The sequence below is a fragment of the Protomyctophum parallelum genome (genome assembly GCF_964188405.1).
Source record: "Protomyctophum parallelum genome assembly, chromosome: 13".
In the NCBI taxonomy this organism is placed as follows: Eukaryota; Metazoa; Chordata; class Actinopteri; order Myctophiformes; family Myctophidae; genus Protomyctophum; species Protomyctophum parallelum.
The window spans coordinates 3151938-3177220 of record NC_139708.1 but is presented as its reverse complement, the minus strand read 5'-3'; the positions used below and the strand labels follow the sequence as shown (position 1 = coordinate 3177220).

The following is a 25283-nucleotide window of genomic DNA, read 5'->3' as shown; positions in this document are numbered from 1 at the left end:
ATTGGACTTGGGCACCAGGTGAAGGGGGGAGGCCCAGGGACTGTTTGACCGACGCACGATTCCAAGGCGCTCCATTGCATCGAACTCTGTCCTAGCAATAGCGAGCTTGTGTGGGTCAAGACGACGGGCCCTGGCGTGCACAGGTGGGCCCTCGGTGGAGATGTAATGCAACACGCCATGTTTGGTGGAGGCGGATGAAAAAGTAGGCGTGGTTATGTCTGAGAACTCGTCGAGGAGGTGAGAAAAGTCATCAGCAGGTGAGAGGGCACTGGACAGCTTTGTCGGGGCAGTGTCACTGTGCTCACATGGAAATGTGCTGAACGTTTCGGCATGGACGAGGCGTCGGTTCCTCACATCGACCAGAAGTTTATTGGCAAAAAATAAATCAGCGCCCAAGAGGGGGGTGGAGACTTCCGCCGACACAAAATCTCAAGTGAAACGCTGACCATGAAGTGAACGGAGTTGTCGTAACTCTGTGCCAAAAGAGATAACTGTCATCATAGTATACTGACATCAGATGAATGACATCATCATCATACTCCAAGTACTCTGATAAAAGGTACTGCATGGGTCCAGTCCGCTAATGGTGCCATTCACTCAACCATGACACCTACTGGAACAAGAAAGAGGAATAAACAAAATGCCGGCCACCAAGGCCATGGTGTGAATGAGGAGCAGGGGTCAGGGAGGCGGGATGACATGGAGACTTCTTCCGCCAAGACCAAGCAGACGGGCCGGTTGCTGATATCCACTCCAGTGGACGCTAAAGACAAATTGGAAGCAGAATTGGAGGGCTGTGTTAAGATCCTTCAGGGATTGACCAATGGGCGTTCAGAACAGGAGCCCTACGACCCCCTCACACGTCATGCTTGTCAGGGTCCTCAAGGCCACAAGGAAGTATGTTTGGGTTTATTGCATCTGATCCTGACTGAACCCAACCAGGCACAGAGGTCGTTCAGAAACCTGATGCTGGCCACTAGAGATTGCATGAGTGTTATTGTGGAGAAACTCAAGGAGATCATGAGGGGGAAATTCCCCAAACTTCAAGATGTTCCCAGAACACAGTTGCTGTGGTTGGTCAAAGAGTTAGTAAAGAATAATGTGACGAAGACTGATGAAGTTCTGATGTATCTCATGAAACAAATAGCAGGGGGAGACATCTCCAATAAGAACCTGGGGTTGGCTGAGAATGTTCTGGATATCTTAGTAGAACACAAAGACTGGCTGTTAAAGAGTCGATTGTTGGTTGCCTTGTCCGTCTATACTTATCTCAGACTGATAGCGGATCATGGAACACCCATCTTGTTACCACTCCGACAGAAAGAGGTGGACTTTTGTATCTGCCTGCTGCGAGATAGGTTTATGGACTGTTGTGTCATTGGCAGAGACTTGGTTCGCTTGCTGCAGAGTGTCGCTAGTATACCAGAGATGGAACTGCTGTGGAGAGATTTACTGCATAACCCAACATCCCTCAGTCCTGATTTCAATAGTCTCTTAGACTTGTTAACAGCTAAAACATCTAGTCGGTTCCTAGCCTGTCGACTCACTCCAGATATGGAGGAAAAAATACTATTTATGACATCCAAGGTGCGTTTTGGACAGCAGAAGCGCTATCAACATTGGTTTCAGAAACAGTACCTGTCGACAGCAGAAAGCCAATCGCTATGCTGTGATCTGATTCGTTACATCTGTGGGGTCATTCATCCGCCCAACAAGATTCTGAATTCAAGCATCTTGCCACGCTGGGCTATCGTTGGCTGGCTCCTTACCACCTGCACGTCTCCTGTAGCGGCCTCAAATGCTAAACTGGCTCTCTTCTATGATTGGCTGTTCTTCAATTCCGAAAAGGACAGTATCATGAATATAGAGCCTGTTATCTTAGTGATGCATCATTCTATGAAGCCTCACCCTGAAATCACGGTCACACTGCTGGACTTCATGTGCAAGATCATTACTCATTTCTGGCCTCCACTGGAGTCTCACGTGAAACAGGGCATGTCCAACTCTCTGAAATTAATCGAGGAGAAGGGAGTCCTGCCTCAGATAGCTCCACTGTTTGGTAATCCTAAACTGGACACGGAGCTTCGCTCTATGCTGAGAAAACGATTCCCGGATTTCTGTAGTTCACCTCCAACTGTGGAAGAGAAAAAGGAGGACAAAAGGGAAGAGAAAAGAGAGTCCGACATGGAGGTGGACAGCCATGTGCTGGACAAGGCTTGCTATGACAACGCAGAGGCTGCCTTTAGTGATGATGAAGATGAATGCAACAAAGGTAAGAAACGAGTGATAAGTTTCCCCCAAGTCACATCGGCAATTACTGAGGAATCTGCTGACATCACACCCTTCCTGGACCAATTAGGTAACGCGATGAAAGAGAAGGTGGTTCAGTTGCAGAAAACTAGTGATACTGAGATGCAGAGCGTGCTCATGCAGGGGATAGTGGATCTGATCCTGGAGGATGACTTTGAGACAGACCAGATGTCCACACTTGCTTCCTGTCTGGCTATACTGTTTAAGAGTGACTTCGGAGGAGATGTTCTGCCTGATGACATCAGCGAGCAGTCTCTGGAGGAGTATGTGCGTAAGCCGCAGTGTTTGCTGTTCAGGAGTTTGTGTGCGATGCAAGAAGACAACGCTGGCTTCTCCGTCCTCTTGGACATGTTGATCGAACTTTACCAAAAAGAGAACAACCTAGGGTATCACCTGTTGTACTATCTGAAGGCCAGTAAGGCAGCGGTAGGTAAGACGTATGAGTTGTTTGCTCACGCGACTGCTCTGGGAGATTTACACACCTGTCTGATGATGGACATGAAGGCCTGTCAGGAGAACGATGTACGACTACTGTGTTACCTCATCCCGACCATCTACTCAGAGTTTCCTGAGGAGACGCTGCACAGTGTCGAACTGCTCAACATGATAGTAGCGGTTATCGACCCGACCCAGCTTCACGAATTAATGTGTCACGCGATGACTGGGAACCTGGTTATGTTCCGAATAGACGTGGCTCTCAGCACACTGATGAAGTCTTTAGAGTGGGAGACGTTTGAACAATACAGCACATGGCAACTGTTTCTGGCTCACAGCATTCCCCTGGAAGCCATACTACCCATTCTGTCAGACCTCAACCATAAAGAGCACCCAGAGGCTCTGTCCTGCCTACTGCTGCCCCTCTGCAGAGAGGAGCCCACGGAGGACGTATTGAAGATGGTGTTGAGTCGGCCATGGCATCCAGAGGACCTGTTCACCAACAGTGTACTGAGACACTGGCTGTCCCAACATGAAGACATCCTGTCGGAGCATGTCAGGGCTCTGCTCATTAAAACCAACAACCAGCCTCGAAAGAGACAGACGATCCGCAGCACCAGCAGTAAGCATGCCCAGCTGACACTGGAGCAGATCCTAGAACACCTGGATACCCTTCGACTGAGTCTGACCGACACCAAACACAATTTCTTCAGTGAGATACCCGTCCTCCAGGCCTTGCAGCATGCCCAGGCCAACTGCAATGAATCACACAGCGTGAGGTTAAAGGATCTGTTTTCTCTGGTGGAGGAATGTGAGGACAGTCAGTCGAAACCTTCAAAGCGCCGCCGCAAAGCGGTCGTGAAGTCTTCTCCTCGCAGCAGGAAAGTAGCTTTGGCTAATCCCAACGAAGAGGAATCCATCTCCAGCTCTCCATCGGATGAGCAGGATTCTAAACCCAAAGCGGCCAAGAGGAAGAGAAAAGATTTGTCTGCTGTCAGCTCTGACAACGAATGGCAGTGATGGACTGATTGACTGGCCAATCACATTCCTGCTGCTCCCACCGAAGCCCTGCCTCCGTTAGAAACGTACCAATGATCTGTCAATAGCCCTCAATCTTGCGGATTAGTCAAAATGACTGTTGATGAAAGGGGCTGAACTGAGTAGAGAAAAGCCATTGAAATAATAACAACACATACGAAATATTAATAAAAAATCACACCTTTGTGAAGTGAGAGCACTCTTATCATCGTACATCATGACGTAAATACTCCATTCATTGTCAATGGGAATTTAATGTTTGGGTAAGACGAAAACCTACACTAATAGCTGAATATACTGTAGGAGAAAGAAGAGCAAAAACAATGACGTATTTCAAAAAGTACAAAACGTGGATACATTTTAAAACTAAAGGAGGAAGTTCTGCATGTATCAGTGGCTCTATACAGGTGTTTGACAGTACAACTGTAACCAATGTGGATAAAGCTTCACAAGAAACAAATACATGGGCATACTTAACACAAACATTTAAAACTCTACATTATTGGCGCCCCCACTTCGTGTGTGTGTGTGTGTATAAACTTATTGACCCCCTTTTTTCTGCTAGTTTTTCCCCATCCTCTTTGCTAACCCCGCCAACATCTGGCTTTCATTCGTGACGCCATGTAGCAGCCAAGGCTATGGACTTTATCTTATTCATGCCCCCTTTTCAGCATGCCCTGTGACATCATGTGGCAGCCACAGTGGGCGCCCCTCACTTCACACGAGTGTGAATAAAAGTTAAAATCCCTCCCCCCTTTTTTGAGGGAACGTAGCCTCTTCTTTGCCCAGCTTTGAAATGATTTGATTGGTTAAGCACGGAATGTAATGTATGATGTAAGTATGATGATGTATGATATTAAGAGCGCCCCTCACTTCACACAAGTGTGATTTTTTTAAGGGGCACTAGCCCCTCCTATAAACAGCTTTTGTCCCCACATGTTTCAAGATTTGCCATTGACAATGAAAGGGGAATTCAGGTCAAATGTCCGCTAAATCATCTTTTCCCCACACGTGGCACATTGACAATGAATGGAGAAATTACGTCAGCATTCCGCTAAATATGACGTAAATTAAACATCAAAACATGAAACGCCATGACATTGAGGCGGTGGCTCAGGGGTAGAGTGCCTGGATGGTAACCGCAAGGTTGCCAGTTCAAACCCGGGCTCCCCCAGAGTTACTGTCGAAGTGTCCTTGAGCAAGACACTGAACCCCTAATTGCTCCCGATGTGCTAGTTGGTGCCTTGCATGGTTTCCGCTGCCATCGGTGTATGAATGTGTGTGTGAATGGGTGAATGTAATGCACAATCTCTGTAAAGCGCCTTGGATAAAGGCGCTATATAAATGCACCATTTACCATTTACCATTGAAGAGAAAATCTACGTCATGTAAACGAGCAAATCAGCCAACCAATCACAGGCAACAGGCATTCTGTTTAGCCAGTATGAGAAGATGCATGATGGTGTATGATAAGAGATGATAATTCCGCTAAATATGACGTAAATTAAACATCAAAATATTAAACGCCATTGACATTGATATGATATGTAAACGAGCAAATCGGCTAACCAATCACACTTGGCCAATGAGGGACCACCTTATGTACCTTATGTAGCAAAGTCAAATGTCCGCTAACGTAAATTGATTTACGATGACATCGTACATCAAAAGCGCCCCTCATTTCATTGTATATGATTTCCTTTTTTTTTCCATAGAAGTGTATATTTGTGTATGTGTATGTCTTTAAATGTTCTGATGGATTGACAATGGAGGATCATGATATAAATGGTAAATGTTGCATTTATATAGCGCCTTTATCAAGGCGCTTTACATAGATTGTGCATTACATTCACCCATTCACACACACATTCATACACCATGAACTGAGAACCTTGTGTTTGCCATCTGGCTACTCTACCCCTGAGCCACTGCTGCCCCTACCTGTAAACAAGTATTGGTGCTTGTTCTGGTTTTATCCTCGTAGCAGTTTTTTTATTGACTTTCGATTGAACTGTACCCATTCTACAAACTGTGAGTGTGAATACAAATTTCAATCAATCAATCACCAAACGGTGATAGCCACTGTCCAGATGCTGCAGGGCTCACTTGTCCTGACCCGTAAGACCGCATTTGGTTCCATTTGCTCGGAGTTACAGATCTGTAACGGTCCATTTGGTTCTATTTGCTCGGAGTTACAGATCTGTAACGGTCCATTTGGTTCCAAACTATCAATCGGTTATAGCTGTGGATCTCCTGGAAACCTCTAGGCCCTACAGGACCCCTGGGGGTCCCTGGACCGTAGACTTTACTGTCCCAGGAATCCATTTCTTTAATGTATTATTATTCTTATGTAGGCCTACTTGTAGGCTATGTACAGTAAGATGCAACAACAAAAAGCATTCCATGAAATATAACAAGCAGAGTTTTCTTGAGGAGACATTTTGAAGGGAAGTCTAAGCTAAAGAGGAAGGCATGCCATCATGATGTCAAAAGGTTTCAGATCACCAAATAGTTGGGCCGTGGTCCAAGGACGATGTTTGATAGCATGTCTGTGAAATGGGTGAAATCCTACCTGGGGGGGAAGAGAACAGGTGGTCAACGCAAATGTCACCGTGTCCTCACCCCTCCAAGTGAACTGTGGGGTCCCTGAGGCAGGCATTCCGAAGACGTTGCTGTTCTTACAATCTCTCAAGAGTCCAACTCTGAGCTGAGCTACTGAATCTGTCAACAGGGGCATTCAGAACGTGTATGGCTGTGTTTGAATGTGCGAAAGCCCCGCTCTGTGGGCGGCCCACTACTTCCTACTAGCCGGCGATGTAAAACAAGCGCCCCAACAGCGCCTATCTAGTAGTCCCGTAACCAGGCGATGACCCGAAAATTCAAGATGGCCACGGCCATTGAGTCACAGACCTTTTTCAGAAGCTTTTATTTCGAATTCTAATCCCAGATTTGAATCACAACAAGCTTTATTTACGTCCGTTTCGAGTTTTGAGTGACTTAAAAATGCAATGTGATTTCTTCCCCTCAAATGAGATACGTCTGAAAAGATCTCGGCACTTAATTCAATAAATTAATACATGGCAGTCAATGTTTAAAGTTAGGCCTATGTTTAACAACTAGGGCTGTCACGATTATGACACTTTGCTTGATGATCACTCAAATTATTGTGATTAATTATTTTAATTATTCTGTCCACACGTCATGTGTTTATTCTTTGTTTGACCCCGCAAAAACTCGGATCACAGGCAGGACATTTGGCGGTCCCGTTTAAAATTTTCACAACAACCATGTATGCAATTCCAATGGTAAAGCTGTGTTGTTTTTTTTCACCCCATGAAGGAATGGCGGATTCGGCTATGCACTGAAATACCTGTATGTGTGTTTCACAGAATTGTGTTCCTGTCATTGAACACGGGGCAGATATGAGAAATAGCTTATATAATTGAATAACTTTATACTTAAGAGTAAATAGCTGATCTACAAGCTCAAAGCCCATTACATCGTGTGGCGTTCTGAACTTTTAGATCTGCTATTTCCAGCATTTCTGAAAATTCAAACATCTGATGAGATTGAGATGATGAGATGAGATTCAATTTGTCAATGTACAGTACAAGTATAGTACATCTCAGAACAAACCGGGCACTCCTCACCCTGTTTTTCTCACTTGTAGGCCTACTGATTTCTGGAAGAAGCTATGCAGGTGTGCTCAGCCAGAATTTTGGTCTGAAAAGGCAAATAGTCCAAGTGTTTTGAGAGGAGCACTGATTTTGCTAGTCTCGGATCCTTAGGGAGTGTGTTCCAAAGCCTATAGGCCCAGGTCGCTAAAGCCCGATCCAAGAGAGCCTTACCTGAGGATCTAAGGCTGCTCCATTTCTAGAGTGTTTGGTCAGTAACAGTCTCCCTGTCTCTCCAGCTCTTTAATAAACAGAAAATACATTTGCAGGTTGGTAAGAAATGTCATTGAATCAGGAGAGAGTAGCAAAGCTCTATACATGGAGAATAACTCTTCCTTCTTCCGGGCCCCTTCCCTATTCCTTCACAGGTGTTACCGATGATACTATTAAGGCTCGGTTAACTATAATTTCAAGGACCCCCATAACTCTGAAATGGCCGTTTGAAACCCACTCAAGGACACTTGGAGAGCCACTGGTGTAGCAGTATTTCCAGTGAGCCAGCCTTGCACAACAGCAGAACCCTGACTCTGTTTGACCAGAATGGCACAGAGCCTTCATTAGTATCATTGGTAACACCTGTGAAGGAAGTAGGGAAGGGCCCCAAGTTCTTTCCAAAATGGCGTGCGTGCATAGAGCATAGACATATACACGTAGACGCCCTTTCCGGCTCTGAGGCGCATGTCACCATTGAAGGCACAATTTTCCCGACATTCCTTGCAAAGCATTTGCGGGACTTAATGGGAGTGTCGCCTCTTTATATAGAATATCTTTGATTTGCCTTCAATGAGCGGAAGCTTGTCAAGCTTCCGCGTGCGTAACATAAGACCCGGAAAAGACGCGCTGTGATTGGCCAGTAGTCACTTGGGTGACAGCGAGAGACACGGAGTCGCATGAGTGACGTCACTTGGGCAGTGTGCCATCAGCAAACGCCTTCAGCACTTCTAAATAAGAAAGCTGCGGAAAACTGTTGCTTTGTGTTCACTTTAATGTTTTCTGTTAGTAATCTAATCCCCCCTGTCTCTGATGTTGTATTGTTGTATTAATAACTTTGTTGTTTGTGTTTGTTTGTCTTGTTTTGTATTGTAATGTATATTGTCATGATTTGTTAAAAAAAGCCTTCAGCACTGCAACGGCCAGTGAGGCATCTATCTCCAAGGAACAGCAATGTCCGTGTTAACCTATGTGACGTTACTCTATGTGACTATGAGTAGCAGAGTAGGGGCAAAAGTGGCGCTGTTGTGCCAGAATATAGTGCTGCACTGTTGCCTGCTAATGAGAGAGAGAGAGGGTGGGGGGGGTGGCTGGGGGGATGGGAGTTGCAACACTCAGTTCACACGGGTGTGATTTTTGAGTGGTGCAACCACTCCTACAACCAGCAATGTCCGTGTCTACCTATGTGTCTACCTACCTAACTATGTGGCCATTAGCACGAGTATATGACTTATTAGTACCAATAGGGGGCGCCAGAAACAGAGAGGGATAGTGCTTCTAATAGAGCTGGAGACAGGGAGACCTCTGTTACTGAACAAACATGTTTTAATAATAGAGCTGGAGACAGAGAGACCTCTGTTACTGAACAAACATGTTTTAATAATAGAGCTGGAGACAGAGAGATCTCTGTTAGTGAACAAACATGTTTTAATAATAGAGCTGGAGACAGGGAGACCTCTGTTACTGAACAAACATGTTTTAATAATAGAGCTGGAGACAGGGAGACCTCTGTTACTGAACAAACATGCACAGATCATCACTTACAGTACCTTTCTTTTATACTTTGTCGCATGATGGAATCAAGCAGCGGAAATAGCCGATCTACAAGCAAACATTGCGCCACATTATGAGCTTGTAGATCGGCTATTTCCACCGCTGTATAAATGGAGCTTGATGCCTCGTTCTACACATTGCTGTACGTCAGCCCTTGACAACGGTCAAGGGCTGGGGGGCCCAGGGTCCCTGGGGGGCCCAGGGGCCACCCTGGGGGGCCCAGGGGCCACCCTGGGGCATAAAGCTAGTTTCTCAATGTGTGGTCATGTGAAATGGAACATTCTGCATAATACTTTCGCACATTTACTCAAGTAAATTTTGAATTCCAGACTTTTACTTGTAATATAGTATTTCTATATTGCAGTATTGATACTTTTACTTGAGTAAAACAATTTTGTACTTTTCCCCACCACTTGGTAAGGATTCAGCGTCGGTCGTGAATTAGCAGGTCGTTACACAAAGATAGGAGGATCAAACTGACCGGCACGCCTCTGCAGAAGTTAAAAGGATCCGTGTGCAAATAAGCCTTAATACATTAGAATTGCCCTAACTAAAATTTAATTAAATACATTTAAATATTTACTTTATTTTAGAAATAGCGGCGCTCTTATCATCGAATACATCATCATGACATAAAATAGACACTATGCCTATTTTCTGTCAAATAAATAGTGTACTGTGACACCCACTATGACAGCATAGGAAAAAAGTCACACATGTCTCCCTTGGGAAAAAGATGAACTATTTCTAAAATAAAGAAAATATTTAAGGTGCTTTTAATTGTAGTTATGTATGTACAGTAGAGGGCAATTATAATGAATTAAGGCATACAAGGCTTATTTCTGATATGTCATCGTTTAGTACCGTTTGTTTCTTGCATGGTTGCATTTGTTTCTTCAGATCAGTGTTTCCCAAACTGTGGCTTTTGTTTCGACATTAAAAATAAATAAATACGTATTTGAAGAGAGAGAGAGAGAGAGAGAGAGAGGGGGGAGAGAGGGGGGTCAGTTTTAAAAATAAATACATTAAAAAAGAAAATCAAAAGCAATTCGTAAAAAAAAAAAAAGAAAGATACAAGTAGTATAGTGAATATACAGTAGCCGACTAGAAGCTCACAGCTTGTAGATCTGCCATTTCCACCAGTTTGGGTCCCGGTCAAGATGTTGAATGTGTACATGGAGCACAATGGAAACAAATCAAACAATCAATTAAATGCTAGACGCAAAGAAAGTGTGTAAAATGGTGCTTTTGGAGCGCCGGTCTTGGGTGGAGCGGTCGTGGAGACGCTGGGGGTTAGTGGGCTTGCTGGGTGGTGGGCTGCAGAGTGGGGATCGGCGTTGAGGTGCTGTGCACCGCAGTCTGGAAGAAGTACATCTGTGAGGAGAGAGAGGCATTAGAAGGACAATATCAGTCACCAGACGCAGGGCTGTGTGTTTTCAATGAGTCTAACATGGTTAAGATTGAATTTGAACTTACAACAGGTTTATATACAGGTAGAAAGATAATATAATGAATACTGGATCAAGCTACATAAAAAAGCCTGATATAAAAAGCCCTGACCATTTTCAAACATGCTTGATATTTATCTGGATCACTGTATGGAAAGGCACAGCGGGGTCTCTCTCACCCACTCTCTCTCTCTCCCTCTCTCTCTCACACACGACGTGTGTGAGAGAGAGAGGGACGTGTGTGAGAGAGAGGGACGTGTGTGAGAGAGGGAGGGACGTGTGTGAGATTTGTCCTCTGCATTTACCCATCCTATAATCACTAGAGCAGTTGGTAGCCATTGTGCCTCACTCAGGGAGCAATTAGGGGTTAGAGCAGGGGTATTCAAATGGCGCCCCCTAGTGGCCCTTGGAACAATAAAAAATATATATATATTTATTGGGGGGGAGAGCTAATGAAAGTTACACGTATGGTGTGTGCAATAGTGTGAGATTATCATAATGACAGTAATCTTTAATCATCTTCTATCATATTTATTCAAGGGCTTTTGGAGATAAATGAGACAGATCACATCGACACATTGCTGGTCTGTTAGTTAGTTTTGCAATTTAGTAGTTAGTTACTTTTTAGTTACTTTTCCAAAACAGTAGTCCCGTTACTATAATGTGTGCCTGTTCATTTTGTGTGCAAGATTTAAAAATAATAAAGCCCCGACTGCCCGGAGTCTATTTCTCCTGCCTTCATATCTGTGTGATTTATCTTCCCAAACCCCAATGCGCAGCAGTATAGCCTACTATACATCCTGCGTATACTACATCCTGTAAGTTCACTTAAGAAATAAAAGTATTGTTACAAGTAGCTTTTATTTTGAAGAGGAAGAGGAAGTTGTTTCGGTTGTAGCCAGCTACTATGACAGTGCCGGTGGTGGTGGTGGAATATACTCTATGCGGAATAATAATAACAACATGCTTTAAGCCAAAGTAAAAACCGCATGCGTCTTTGACTTAAACAATGTAGGCTAAACACTTTGGAATTACGTTATACATGGTAGATCCTCCGTGGCTGCGTCATTAGGTGAGTACTAGTTTAATGAATTTGGTTTAAGTTTAATAGTAACATTCATCATCAATGCCCCCTGTAACTGTCCCAGCAAATGGGATTTTGTAATTTTCTATTTCTATTTTCTATTCTATTTTTATTGCAAATGTGAACATTAGAGGTACATTTCTTGGGTAAATTGTATTTACATGCCGTGTGTGGTGCCTGGTTCATATTATGACGTGTTGAGGGCGTGCAGGAAGAGCCTGTGAGTAGCATTAATGGCACCGGTCTGAGCTGGCTCAGGCAGTTCAAGCTGAGTCGCGGGGTTGAGAGGAGCTCTGCTAACGCCAGAAAGAGTGTCCTTAAATATAAATATAAGAGAATGAAGAGTAGCTCCTAAAAGAATCGGCAGAAGGCGCACACGGTACGTTGCATGTTGTTGGTTTCTGTGTTTGTAAATAGTGTTGTAGTTCCGTCGATTGTTTGTTTGTTTAAGTTTCATTGTGTTTGTTTACCTATAAATCCGGAAGTCATGATTGACCGACAGTTACAACAAGGACATTCAAAATGCATATTTCATGGTGGTTTAAAAGAATATTTGTATGTTTTGTGTTACAGTTTTCACGGTGTCAACTTTGGGAAATAAAAAACCCTTTTGAGACAGCAGTTTGGAGCGTTGTAAATTTCTGCTGGATAGGAGCCGCTACACCCCCCCCAAAATAACAGGTTACAGGATTCTCATTCCGTTACTGTCTGTCACTGCCTGCAAGGATGGCCGCCGTGCCATTTCTTATAAACCATCTAGTTCATACGTGGGTCCACGGTGGTGGTGGTGGTGTTGTTCATGCGCCGCGGTGCGCGCCGTGGAGAGGGCATCTGTGTGCGCTGTTGGCTGGTTGGAGCGCAGCGCAACAGCCTTTCTGTCCAGTCCTACGTGTATAGACTGGCGATTGTGGCGAATTATATTCGTTAATAAAGAGAGAGCTGTAAAGGGGATATTGTCTATGGTCAGTTCATGGTGTGTATCATTCTCGTTTTTAGTTAATTAGGGCCGTAATAATGCGGCGCAATGACGGTAGGCAGTAGCCTAATAGCCTACAATGTAAACAACCTGCGCAAGCATTAAAAATGGGTTTTAATTGTCTGGTAACGGAAAATAATCTAACTTGTTACTTTTCTCAGAAGGTAATCTGTAACGGTAAGGGATTATTTTCATGGGCAGTAATCCAGTAACCTAACGACGTTACTTTAGAAAGTAACGATGCCCAACACTGTTTATTAGTAATATAAATACTAATAATAGTAATATGAACACTGATCCCAACCCTGATTGGTGACACAGCCCTAGGCACTACCTTGCATCCGACGGCCAGTAGTGAGTGCAGCAGCAGGATTGTCACAAGGGTGGAGACGGCCGTCACCTTGGTGTCATTACGTACGACCGGCCAGAACGTCAAAGCCAGCACCGAGCCAGAGATCACCATGGCGACCACGATCAGAATCCAACGCAGCGACTCCACCGGGATGATCCACAACACCTGGTTTAAAACGAAAGACTAGCTAAATACAACTGTAATAATCATGTAAACATCACTGCCGCTAGCGGCCGCTATCGCCCTGGGTCACAGAGTTGATTTCTATTGAAATAAAATAAAACAAACATTAAACAAGCCATAGACACTTGGCTGCCACATCATTCTGAAAGCCAGACGTTGGAGAGGCTAGCGCCTCAAAATAACGACAAAACATAATTCTGAAAACCAGACGTTGGAGGGGCTAGCGCCTCAAAATAACTAAACAACACCTGCACTAGATGAACTATACTACCAATCTTCGTACCTGTTGTACCCTGTTTGTTCCCTGTCTGATGTCATCAACATACGCCCTGTTTGTTCCCTGTCTGATGTCATCAACATACGCCCATATATTTGAATGACCATGAATTGGCATAGCGGTTGGATCATAGACTGGGTTGGATCTGCGGTTCTGCAAAACCAGATTTCCATATATGCCTATTGCCTATATGTGGGCATATGCTTTGCCTTCATCCTCTGAACTACTGACACAAAGACCACTGTAGATTTCCAGTTGAAGGGGAGCTGTCTGCCCGACCTATTGCAATGCTTTGTGGTTTAGGACAGTGCAGTTCCCACACCAGGCAGTGAAACAACCAGTGCTGCTCACTGATGTGATGATGACACATGATGATGACACATGATGATGACACATGATGATGACACATGATGATGACATGATGATGACATGAGGATGACGAGAAGGTTGAGGCAGAACTACAAATGGCAGTATGGAGGATATCTAAGTGTTGCAGACTTTTCTAGACTCAGGTATGATTTGCAGGTGTATTTTTTCACACCTCAAGTCGCCCTCCATAAACTCATGAAATCCGTTACCAAAACTATTCTGAAGAATGGACAGATCTCATCAGCAGATTTTCATCGAATCATCACCCCTTTAACCAGCCATACATAATGAGGAGACAAAGATGAACCAAGATCCTACAATGATCAAGTACAACTACATCAGTGGACTTTCTCAGAAAAGAAACATTGACAAGAGTTTATTTTGGTGGAGTAACCTGAAGACACACCGACGTACCCACACAGAAGAGACACCTTACTACTGAAAAGAGTTTCAGTGAGTCCAGAAATCTGAAGAAACACCAGCTTAACCGTCACCGTGTGTGTGTGTGTGTGTGTGTGTGTGTGTGTGTGTGTGTGTGTGCAAGTCGGCAGTCTGAGTGGTGGGTCAGGCGCAAAATTGTATAGGCCACTGTTCTGTTGTGTGGTGGGAGCAGAGGAAGCATGGCAGTGGGGTAACACAGAGAATGTTCCCATGTAACTATATACATTTAAAGGTTTGGCTTTAAACTTGTCTATATGACCTTTAACAGTTTCCCTGCGGAACCCACCAAACCCGTCTATTTCCCATTGTCTTTCCCTGATGACCCGCCTTTTGTTTTATACGTTTCATTCGCTGTATTTAAAAGAAAATACCAGCTTTGTCGCGGACATCGTGGCGCTTTATGATGACATTACCGGAAATCAACCTATCACTGGCTTGCAAGGGCAAACTGAGTTCAATGCAAGTCAACAGCGTTTTTTCCATCTTGCATTGCTCTGTGTTGATGTTCTGCATCAACTCGGTAACAAATGACTGGACTATTTTCAGCTGGATTTTCATGAAATGGAAGTACAATTCGCTGTGATTCTTCAAAGGTTAGTGAACGTAACTTATTATTATGACTTAACGCAGTAAAGTACATTTTGATGCCAATACCATTGTACTTTTACTCAAGTAAATTTTTAATTCCAGAGTTTCACGTGTTGTAGTAGAGTATTTCTCTATTGCAGTATTGATTGATACTCAACACTACTTCACACCAGCCACCAGGATTAAATACATTCGCTGTAATTCACGCCAAAACCCGCAATCTAATGTTATAAATGTTACTTACACTGTGTGTGTTGCCCACTTCCGGTCTCCCGATCGGCGATGAGAAAGCCTGATCGCGATCATTACAGCGGTGGCTATCGGCCATCAAATAAACCTTGTTTTGACCAGAAATGCCATCTGGGACAAGGAATTGGAAATGAAGGCAATCGAAAGAAAGTGTGGCCGCGGGTGCGCGTGAAATTCAAGATGGCACGCCACATTGCTGTTGACAACATCACCTAGCAACCCAACGCTAATGTAAGTAGTATTATGACTTGATCGATTATACCGCACATCTACGGCAATGGCGCTAAGCATGGAATCTATAAATTAATGTAGATCTACATTAATGGCGTTAAATCTGTTAAGTATAGTGTAATGAGAGTACTTTTTCCACCACTGCTAAAATGGGGCCAAAATGTAATCAAACGTTCCTGCCAAAATGAACAGTGATCAGTGAACAGTACAGTACTCACAGACGTAGGGATGTATATGAACAGGGAGTAGCCGTAGACGCAGGCCGTCTCCAGGAAGGAGTATCCGCCGATCTGCCGCTCGGCTTCCTGCCTCCAGGTCAGGAAGCCCCACACGGCCAGCGGTACCAGCCAGGCGTACATGAGGATCACTACCGCCGCTATGGACACTAAAACACAGAGAACACCATGAGGATCACTACCACTGCTATGGACATTAACACACAGAGAACACCATGAGGATCACTACCGCCGCTATGGACACTAAAACACAGAGAACACCATGAGGATCACTACCACTGCTATGGACACTAACACACAGAGAACACCATGAGGATCACTACCACTGCTATGGACACTAACACACAGAGAACACCATGAGGATCACTACCACTGCTATGGACACTAAAACACAGAGAACACCATGAGGATCACTACCACTGCTATGGACACTAACACACAGAGAACACCATGAGGATCACTACCACTGCTATGGACACTAACACACAGAGAACACCATGAGGATCACTACCACTGCTATGGACACTAACACACAGAGAACACCATGAGGATCACTACCACTGCTATGGACACTAACACACAGAGAACACCATGAGGATCACTACCACTGCTATGGACACTAACACACAGAGAACACCATGAGGATCACTACCACTGCTATGGACACTAACACACAGAGAACACCATGAGGATCACTACCACTGCTATGGACACTAAGACACAGAGAACACCATGAGGATCACTACCACTGCTATGGACACTAACACACAGAGAACACCATGAGGATCACTACCACTGCTATGGACACTAAGACACAGAGAACACCATGAGGATCACTACCACTGCTATGGACACTAACACACAGAGAACACCATGAGGATCACTACCACTGCTATGGACACTAACACACAGAGAACACTATGAGGATCACTACCACTGCTATGGACACTAACACACAGAGAACACCATGAGGATCACTACCACTGCTATGGACACTAACACACAGAGAACACCATGAGGATCACTACCACTGCTATGGACACTAAGACACAGAGAACACCATGAGGATCACTACCACTGCTATGGACACTAACACACAGAGAACACCATGAGGATCACTACCAATTGTACTGGAATCTGTGGACATATGCTCAAAACCAAATCACAACAATGAATAATGAGGCAACACAAGAATTCTGAGTTATAGAGTATAGAGATTTTACTCGAGCAAGGAGACAAGACTTACATGAACCAACCCCATGTATGGAAACCCCAGTCTGACTCCCAGATTGACAACCAACGACAGCTTTTATAGCTCTTCTCTTCTCCCACACGACAACCCCCAACATAGCCACAAGGCATTCACCACATGGGACAGTGACGTCATAAAACACTTGGAGTATTCTTACAATGTTTATCTCTAAACTTCCACGACATTACCCCACTTTTAAACATTTAAAAACTCATAAACACCATTTTATCAGTACATTGCAGATGCAGGCAAAAACCTGGAACACAAAATAAACACTCACTCATATCGTACGGGCAGGCGAAAAACCCCTTTTCATACAACATTATCTCGTAACGTTCTGGGAAAATTCCTACACCGGCCTATCTCATAAGAGAAAACGACCACCACATGGCTTACGACATGATAAAAACATAAAATCCACAACATAGTATACACAACAAAACACACCAGAATACACAGGTATTCAGGCACAAACATAAATCAATATACAGTGACACAATGGTTTTATAACAACAAACAAATAAGGCAACGCCAAATTAAACATACAATAACCGTTGCCGACATTGGACCCAAGAAAACATCTCAGCACCATAGTGTGTCCATTCAGAATTGTCCATCAGGCCACTTTGAGGAGCAAGCCAAGTCTTTTTAGTTCTTTCACAATGTGCAGGGCCCAGACATGTTGCGAATTTGCAGATTGGCCATTTTCAACAGAACAGCACACGTCCCGGCTTCCCAAAAGACCAGAAATTGTCACCCCACAGGTGACATTCCTGGGGCACATGACCGCACATGATCGCCGGATTCAGAGTTCAGAGTGCTAACAGCACTCTCATTTAGGACCCTCAGTGTCATAGTAGCAGACATGATCGCACATCATCATCATCATCATCATCATTCATCATCATCATCATCATTCATGTTGTCGTCTTCATAGGATCATATGGAGCTGGAAAAAAACATACTACAAACCAATTTTTTAAAAGGCCCTACTCTATCTAGTCTATCTAGAGTGTTGACGGTGGACTCAACACTTTGTAATATGACGGGAATATGATAATACTTTTAACATGGACACATATATATATACCAGTCAGCTGTTACTTTATAGACTGTTGATTCCTTACTTACAGAAGGTGTAAGTGGCACCTTGACTTATTCAGCCTGCTTTTTTACTAGCCTACCCTGCTCCTGATTTTGTCATAACAAGAGCCAGCCATGACAATATAACTACAATATAACATACAGCAGTATCAAGGAAATCTCTTCAGAACATCAAAATGTTGCATTTAATACTTACAGATCTGATTTCCACAATCCAATGATACTCTTTCCTGCAATCACAGCAATATATATACACTTTCGACGCGCATGCACAATTAGGTTAGCCATTCCATTAGTAATCATGCTACACACATGTGAGGGATCAATAAATCAATCTCATGACACAACACGCATCTTTGCCTATTTATTTCCGGGGCGTCCCCCGAAAACAAGACTCTATTCTAGTATCAAAGTTCACAAATGACACTCAAATCAATAGTTTTAAACAAAACTACACAGGAACTTCTAACTTTCATTCCCTGTTTTTATTATTTTCTCGGATATTTCCCTATGATGACAAACAGCTCACAGAACATCAACCATTATTTAAAAAATGTTCACACCGGCCATATGTGGTCAGACCAATATGTAATGCTAAAACACTTTCCTAACTTAGGTCTATCTAATCTGTGGTATACAGCCCCTTATCAGACTTTTTGAATAATCGAACAATGTATAACTCATCAATATAAGCCTAGCCTATCTTTAATAAGCCTAGCTTATTCCGGCTTGATCATATTCTGACCATGTAAACAGGTTATCCTAGTACAGTATGTTTTACATTTAACTCACACAATAGTAGTCATAATCACTATTATTTTCTTGTCCTGATGTCAGTGTCTTTCCCTTATTTATTTTACTTATTTAAATTGCACAGCTCATACTGCATTACTGCATCGCTCTTACTAATGAGCATTTGCCTGTCATAGACATGCACAGAGCAAGTTCGGTCAGGAAACCTCAGTCAGCGCGCTGGCCGTTAATTGGACCACTGCAGCATCAGGCTCTCATCCACATGATTCACTCAGCCAATCACAGCTCACCCAATCTCTCATACCGGCTATTTTAACCGAAGGTTTTGCATTCATCCTCCTGCTCGCTCGCTTACTGTTGTTGTATCAGCGTGCTGCTGTCACACAACCTGCACTCAATTCTGCTTTCGTTTTGGATCTACTGTTTAGGTACGGGGGTTTCAGAGTCCCTATGGTCGGGACTGATGCGCTTGACCTGAGTACCTAAAAAAAACAGATCCAATACATCGCCAAACCATAACAGATATATTGCATTGATTATCTTACATCAATAAATATATATATTACATCCTCCTTGAGTTGTCTGACTGAACTGTATTGAAGTTCCGCTTCTGTGACACACATTACACTAATACTATTCAAATCACTTGTTATTTAACAAAACTATGCCTCAATATACTGTACTTATCCTAATTAATTCTCTAACCGATCCAATACTATGTAGAGTTTGACTGATTTTATTCTGTTCCATTGTTGATGACATAACAGGGACGGATCACTATACAACCCCATTTTGTGATTATGTGACGGATTTTGATCCAACATTTCCGCAAAATGGTACACCGCCGCTTTCCCAGCGGAATCAAGAAACATCTGCAGCGCCCCTGTCTTAGACTCAGCTGTCTTTTTCCCATAGAGTCTGCAAACCAATTTCCCTCTGATACTGTATGGATAGTGACTGATTATTTTACCTCGACGTGACCTATATGACTGCAGTAGAATTCTAACTGTTCAACTTCTTATTTGAGTGCACACACATACCTATTTCTCATGTAATACTGTACTATTGAACTGCACTAATTTATATTAGTATTGTAATATCTAAACTCTGACCAATTCAGTTCAGTGGCCTTGTGGTTAGAGTGTCCGGCCTGAGACTGGGAGGTTGGGTTCAATCCCCGGCCGGGACATACCAAAGACTGTAAAAATGGGACCCAATGCCTCCCTGCTTGACACTCAGCATCAATAATTGGACTGGGCAAGTTCCCGCGACACACTAGCGTCATGTCCAGGGGGTGTACTTGTACATCAGATGCCTCACGCTACAGAAACAGGAGTTAAGCTCCTGGGCCTTATGGCCTCATGGCTCAGCAAGCCTAGCTCTGAGCAGCTGATTATGCCTTGAACAAGTTGTAAAATCATTAACATTCAGGGGGGGGTTTTACTGTCTCCACTACCATGTCGGAGGAACTCAGACAAGTGCCTTGCGACAGCTGGAACCCCCCAGTTCTCTTTTAAGATAAGTTTACGTCCTGTCACTCACAGCAACCACAACCTACTGTTTTCCATAGCAGCTACAACTACACAAACGCAACTCTACTCACTCACTATCATTTTGATCCCAATGTACACCTGTCGGCTTCACCTCATCCCTCCATCACTGCAGAGAAACACGATCAGTCACAAAAATAGCTTCCTTTGCACTCAGCTGTCACAAGCAGGTTGGTTCAAGAATCGTACTCCCAGTTTTTCAGCGATTCCCAGTCCGCCAGTGTTTTCCATCTCACAATGTCAGTTCATCAATGTCCATTTAGTGACCAATGTTCAATGTTCAGTACGTTGTATCAACCCTCCTCATACTGGAAAAAACAAAACCAGTAGGTTGGATTTGATCGTGGTATCCTCTTCTCAACGGAACAGGATGAAGCTTTGTTGACAGTTGTACATTTATCTTTCCATAATATTGCAATCCTTTGCATACTAAATTTTGCAATTTGTAGTTGTAGCTGTTATGTCCCCTCCCGTATTTTAACTTTTGGGTTCCTGTCCTTCAAATAATCTCATAATACTGTTACATGCTCATTAAATGTAGTTGTTCATGTCGGCATATCTGGTTTATTCATCTCTGCATTCACTAACTAGTGATTGTGACTCTGAGAGGGCACATGCGTTCTACAACAACAAGACCCTCCCAACTGGCAGTGTTGCCAGATTTTGGAAGAGAAACAAGCAGCCATGTCTATGGAAACAAGCCCAAAAGAAACCTGACTAGGCTATTATAATACAAGCCCAAAAGCGCTTATAATAAGCGGACATGGCGACACCCAACTGCTCCGTCTCTGTGACAGTGGGGTTGACAGTGAGAGAGACGCTGTGAGCACTGATTTTCTTCCTATATAGACCACCAGCTGTTTCTTCCTGTTGACTATTTCAACTAACCACTACTACCCCCCCTCTGGGGTCACTGGGACAATCACCAGCTGGGAGATATGGCCGAGGCCGACACCTGGGGGCACATACCGGTGCATGTCGATTTGAACCATAGTTACTTTTGGACGAGACTGCATGTGGAACCAAGACAGTTCTTGTCTATATGCCACCAAAGATGAAGAAACTTTGACCAGCTGTAGCAGCTGAAAGCTGCTTTGAGTAGTATGCAACTGGTCTCATCTGTCACCCTGTTGCTGTAACAATACAGCACTATAGCCTAACCTTATCCTTCCATCCGCACTTCTTTAACCTCCTATTTTTACCAAGGCAAGAGGTATTTATAATTCGGCCCACATGCTTTTATCTTAAACCTCAACCAGTTTGACATTAACAACATACTATTATCTGTCACTATTGCTTTTCCTTTTCTCAATCAACAACATACTATTATTCTCAATCTGACATGTCAAAATATCCTCGCATGAAACTGAATATTTCTCTTGGACAATGTCCACTGGGATTTACTCCTGTGTCATCATATCCACTAAATAGTGGATATAGACACTAGACACTAAACTTTCACACAGTCACACTGTGACACACTCATGCTCCTCTCACTTAGTCACAGACATGCATACTCATTTGCATACTGTCCCCACAGAATGAGTATAAACTCACTTCAAGGACAACATTCAATACTGTCTCTCACACCATAAAAAACAAACAACCATAGAAATGCTACAAGGTAACTATCCTGGAAAGTAATCCTTTACATTCATAATAGGGGATCACCTAGCTTTGGTTAATTTCTACAATGGCTTCATAATGTACTTACTCTCCTGTCTGTAACATGAGCCGTCACACAGAGACAGAGGAGCCCTCGGAATAGCAAATAAACAATAAACCAATTACAGGGGTAATTATCTCACAGCATGACCCCAGGCTAGCATCAACACTAGTTCTCACCGTTTCACTACTTTACTTTTTAACAACATGCTTGTAGAACTGCCATTTTTTAAACTCTTTCCTATCGGTATGCACAAATGTATCATCTTAAAATTCACTATCCTAACAATTTCCTTAAATTTAGGCTATGTGTTCTATTTTACTCAAACTGCTCCACACTAGCAAGTCAAGCCACTGACTTCCTGCATGCACTCCTCAGGTGTCAAATGCACTCGATCACTCCCTAATTTACATTTAAACAACTGTTTTGTCACAGAATCAAATTACCCATGCAGCTATATTGTTTTGACTAAGATAAAAACCTGTAGGCTTAACAATCCACATTAACCTATACCTAATTTTACAAAGGATATGAAATGTCCTAAATGTGATCATTTACAATGAGAAATATATCTCATCTACCTAGCTTGGACCTTCTAATTGGACCCCAAATGAAAGCCAATTCAATTTTAAACCTCCCCTGTGGCTCTAGCACATACGCTCTCAAACCGGAGCGATTTACAAGACTACCCATAACATACTCATACAACACGTCACGTATTTTCTCTTAAACTAACTTACAATATTAATCAGGGCATGGCCTGCCTGGGGAATTTAGATTACATTTTGTTTTTCTACATAAAACAATCCTAAATTTTATGACAACTCCCCTTGCAGGGAGCCATATAGACTGCCATCATGCCAGGTTAAGGAGGAAGAAAAATAAATAGTCCTAATTCAGACATTCCACTGCACATTTGAGGTATTTCCGCAGTTACCATTTCCATCAAGAATACTTTGACCCCACATATAAAATGTAGTTGATAGATTAAACTACCATAGGCTCACTATTTCATCAAGATGTACTTTTAACTCCACAAATTACACAGTAACAATATCTAAAATAGAATATCTTATCATTTCAACACACCAAATATAATATGCCAAGAAAAAAATGAAACCATACCACTCTCACACTCTCCTTCGTTTCACATCCTTACTTTCATCCATATTATGGAACCATTTCCTCGACTCGAGAATTATGTCATATCATGTGACTAAAATGTATTACCATATCTCCATTTTAGATCATCAAAATCTCCCATTTCCACATATTCTCTCCCTGTCATCCTGACACCCTGCCTCACTCACAGTCACACACACACAGGCAGATAGGCAAACACACTCAAACACTCACACACCGTAGGCCTACATTCACACACTGGCTAGCCAACTTTCGTTGTTTCTTAAAACAACAGGATACCCTGGCAGGATCTCTTGTCCCCCTATTAGACAGCAGGCAACTTAATGAATGGTTTGTTGAATAGACTACTTTATTCCCTACCATTCGTCAGACCTCATGTCTTGAGTCATTCAACCAACCAAACTCTGTTCCCCCATCTCTCATATGTACATATGAAAGGCAAAACTTCACAGTTTCCCTCTTTAATATAGGCCATCCAAAAAAAACAATTGTGATCACAACCAACTTCATCACTATACTTTAAAACTCTGAATAAAAGCAATACCTCATTTTCTGAACATCCAAACAGACCCATATACTCACTTGCGCGACGTCGGCCCAGCCGAAAGACAGAACTTTACCCCACCGGGCCGACCCGCCAAGCACAGCACATCTCGATGGGACACCTCCAAATTGTACTGGAATCTGTGGACATATGCTCAAAACCAAATCACAACAATGAATAATGAGGCAACACAAGAATTCTGAGTTATAGAGTATAGAGATTTTACTCGAGCAAGGAGACAAGACTTACATGAACCAACCCCATGTATGGAAACCCCAGTCTGACTCCCAGATTGACAACCAACGACAGCTTTTATAGCTCTTCTCTTCTCCCACACGACAACCCCCAACATAGCCACAAGGCATTCACCACATGGGACAGTGACGTCATAAAACACTTGGAGTATTCTTACAATGTTTATCTCTAAACTTCCACGACACACTGCTATGGACACTAACACACAGAGAACACTATGAGGATCACTACCACTGCTATGGACACTAACACACAGAGAACACCATGAGGATCACTACCACTGCTATGGACACTAACACACAGAGAACACCATGAGGATCACTACCACTGCTATGGACACTAACACACAGAGAACACCATGAGGATCACTACCACTGCTATGGACACTAACACACAGAGAACACCATGAGGATCACTACCACTGCTATGGACACTAACACACAGAGAACACCATGAGGATCACTACCACTGCTATGGACACTAACACACAGAGAACACCATGAGGATCACTACCACTGCTATGGACACTAACACACAGAGAACACCATGAGGATCACTACCACTGCTATGGACACTAACACACAGAGAACACCATGAGGATCACTACCACTGCTATGGACACTAACACACAGAGAACACCATGAGGATCACTACCACTGCTATGGACACTAACACACAGAGAACACCATGAGGATCACTACCACTGCTATGGACACTAACACACAGAGAACACCATGAGGATCACTACCACTGCTATGGACACTAACACACAGAGAACACCATGAGGATCACTACCACTGCTATGGACACTAACACACAGAGAACACCATGAGGATCACTACCACTGCTATGGACACTAAAACACAGAGAACACCATGAGGATCACTACCACTGCTATGGACACTAACACACAGAGAACACCATGAGGATCACTACCACTGCTATGGACACTAACACACAGAGAACACCATGAGGATCACTACCACTGCTATGGACACTAACACACAGAGAACACCATGAGGATCACTACCACTGCTATGGACACTAACACACAGAGAACACCATGAGGATCACTACCACTGCTATGGACACTAACACACAGAGAACACCATGAGGATCACTACCACTGCTATGGACACTAACACACAGAGAACACCATGAGGATCACTACCACTGCTATGGACACTAACACACAGAGAACACCATGAGGATCACTACCACTGCTATGGACACTAACACACAGAGAACACCATGAGGATCACTACCACTGCTATGGACACTAACACACAGAGAACACCATGAGGATCACTACCACTGCTATGGACACTAACACACAGAGAACACCATGAGGATCACTACCA

The 25283-nt window shown here is 43.4% G+C and overlaps 2 protein-coding genes across 3 annotated transcripts in view; one reads left to right on the top strand and one right to left on the bottom strand.

The window, feature by feature from the left end:
- Positions 1 to 699: 699 nt before the first annotated feature.
- LOC310869641 (integrator complex subunit 3-like) lies at positions 700 to 3765 on the top strand (the record flags this gene model as incomplete). Its single annotated transcript, XM_083780472.1, has 1 exon — positions 700 to 3765. One exon carries the CDS (start codon positions 700 to 702, stop codon positions 3763 to 3765), a length of 3066 nt encoding a protein of 1021 aa, XP_083636598.1.
- Positions 3766 to 8974: 5209 nt separating this feature from the next.
- yipf2 (Yip1 domain family, member 2) overlaps positions 8975 to 25283 on the bottom strand; it is a 60076-nt gene continuing 43767 nt past the window's right edge. Inside the window, exons 7-9 of one of the 2 annotated variants that reach the window (XM_083779861.1) lie at positions 15638 to 15804; positions 13064 to 13246; positions 8975 to 10595 (exon numbers count right to left, since the gene is read on the bottom strand). In XM_083779861.1, coding sequence (XP_083635987.1) covers positions 10515 to 10595; positions 13064 to 13246; positions 15638 to 15804 — 431 coding nt within the window. In that variant the 3' untranslated portion in view covers positions 8975 to 10514. The remainder of the gene's footprint in view (positions 10596 to 13063; positions 13247 to 15637; positions 15805 to 25283) is intronic. The other variant, XM_083779860.1, reaches the window with a different exon arrangement.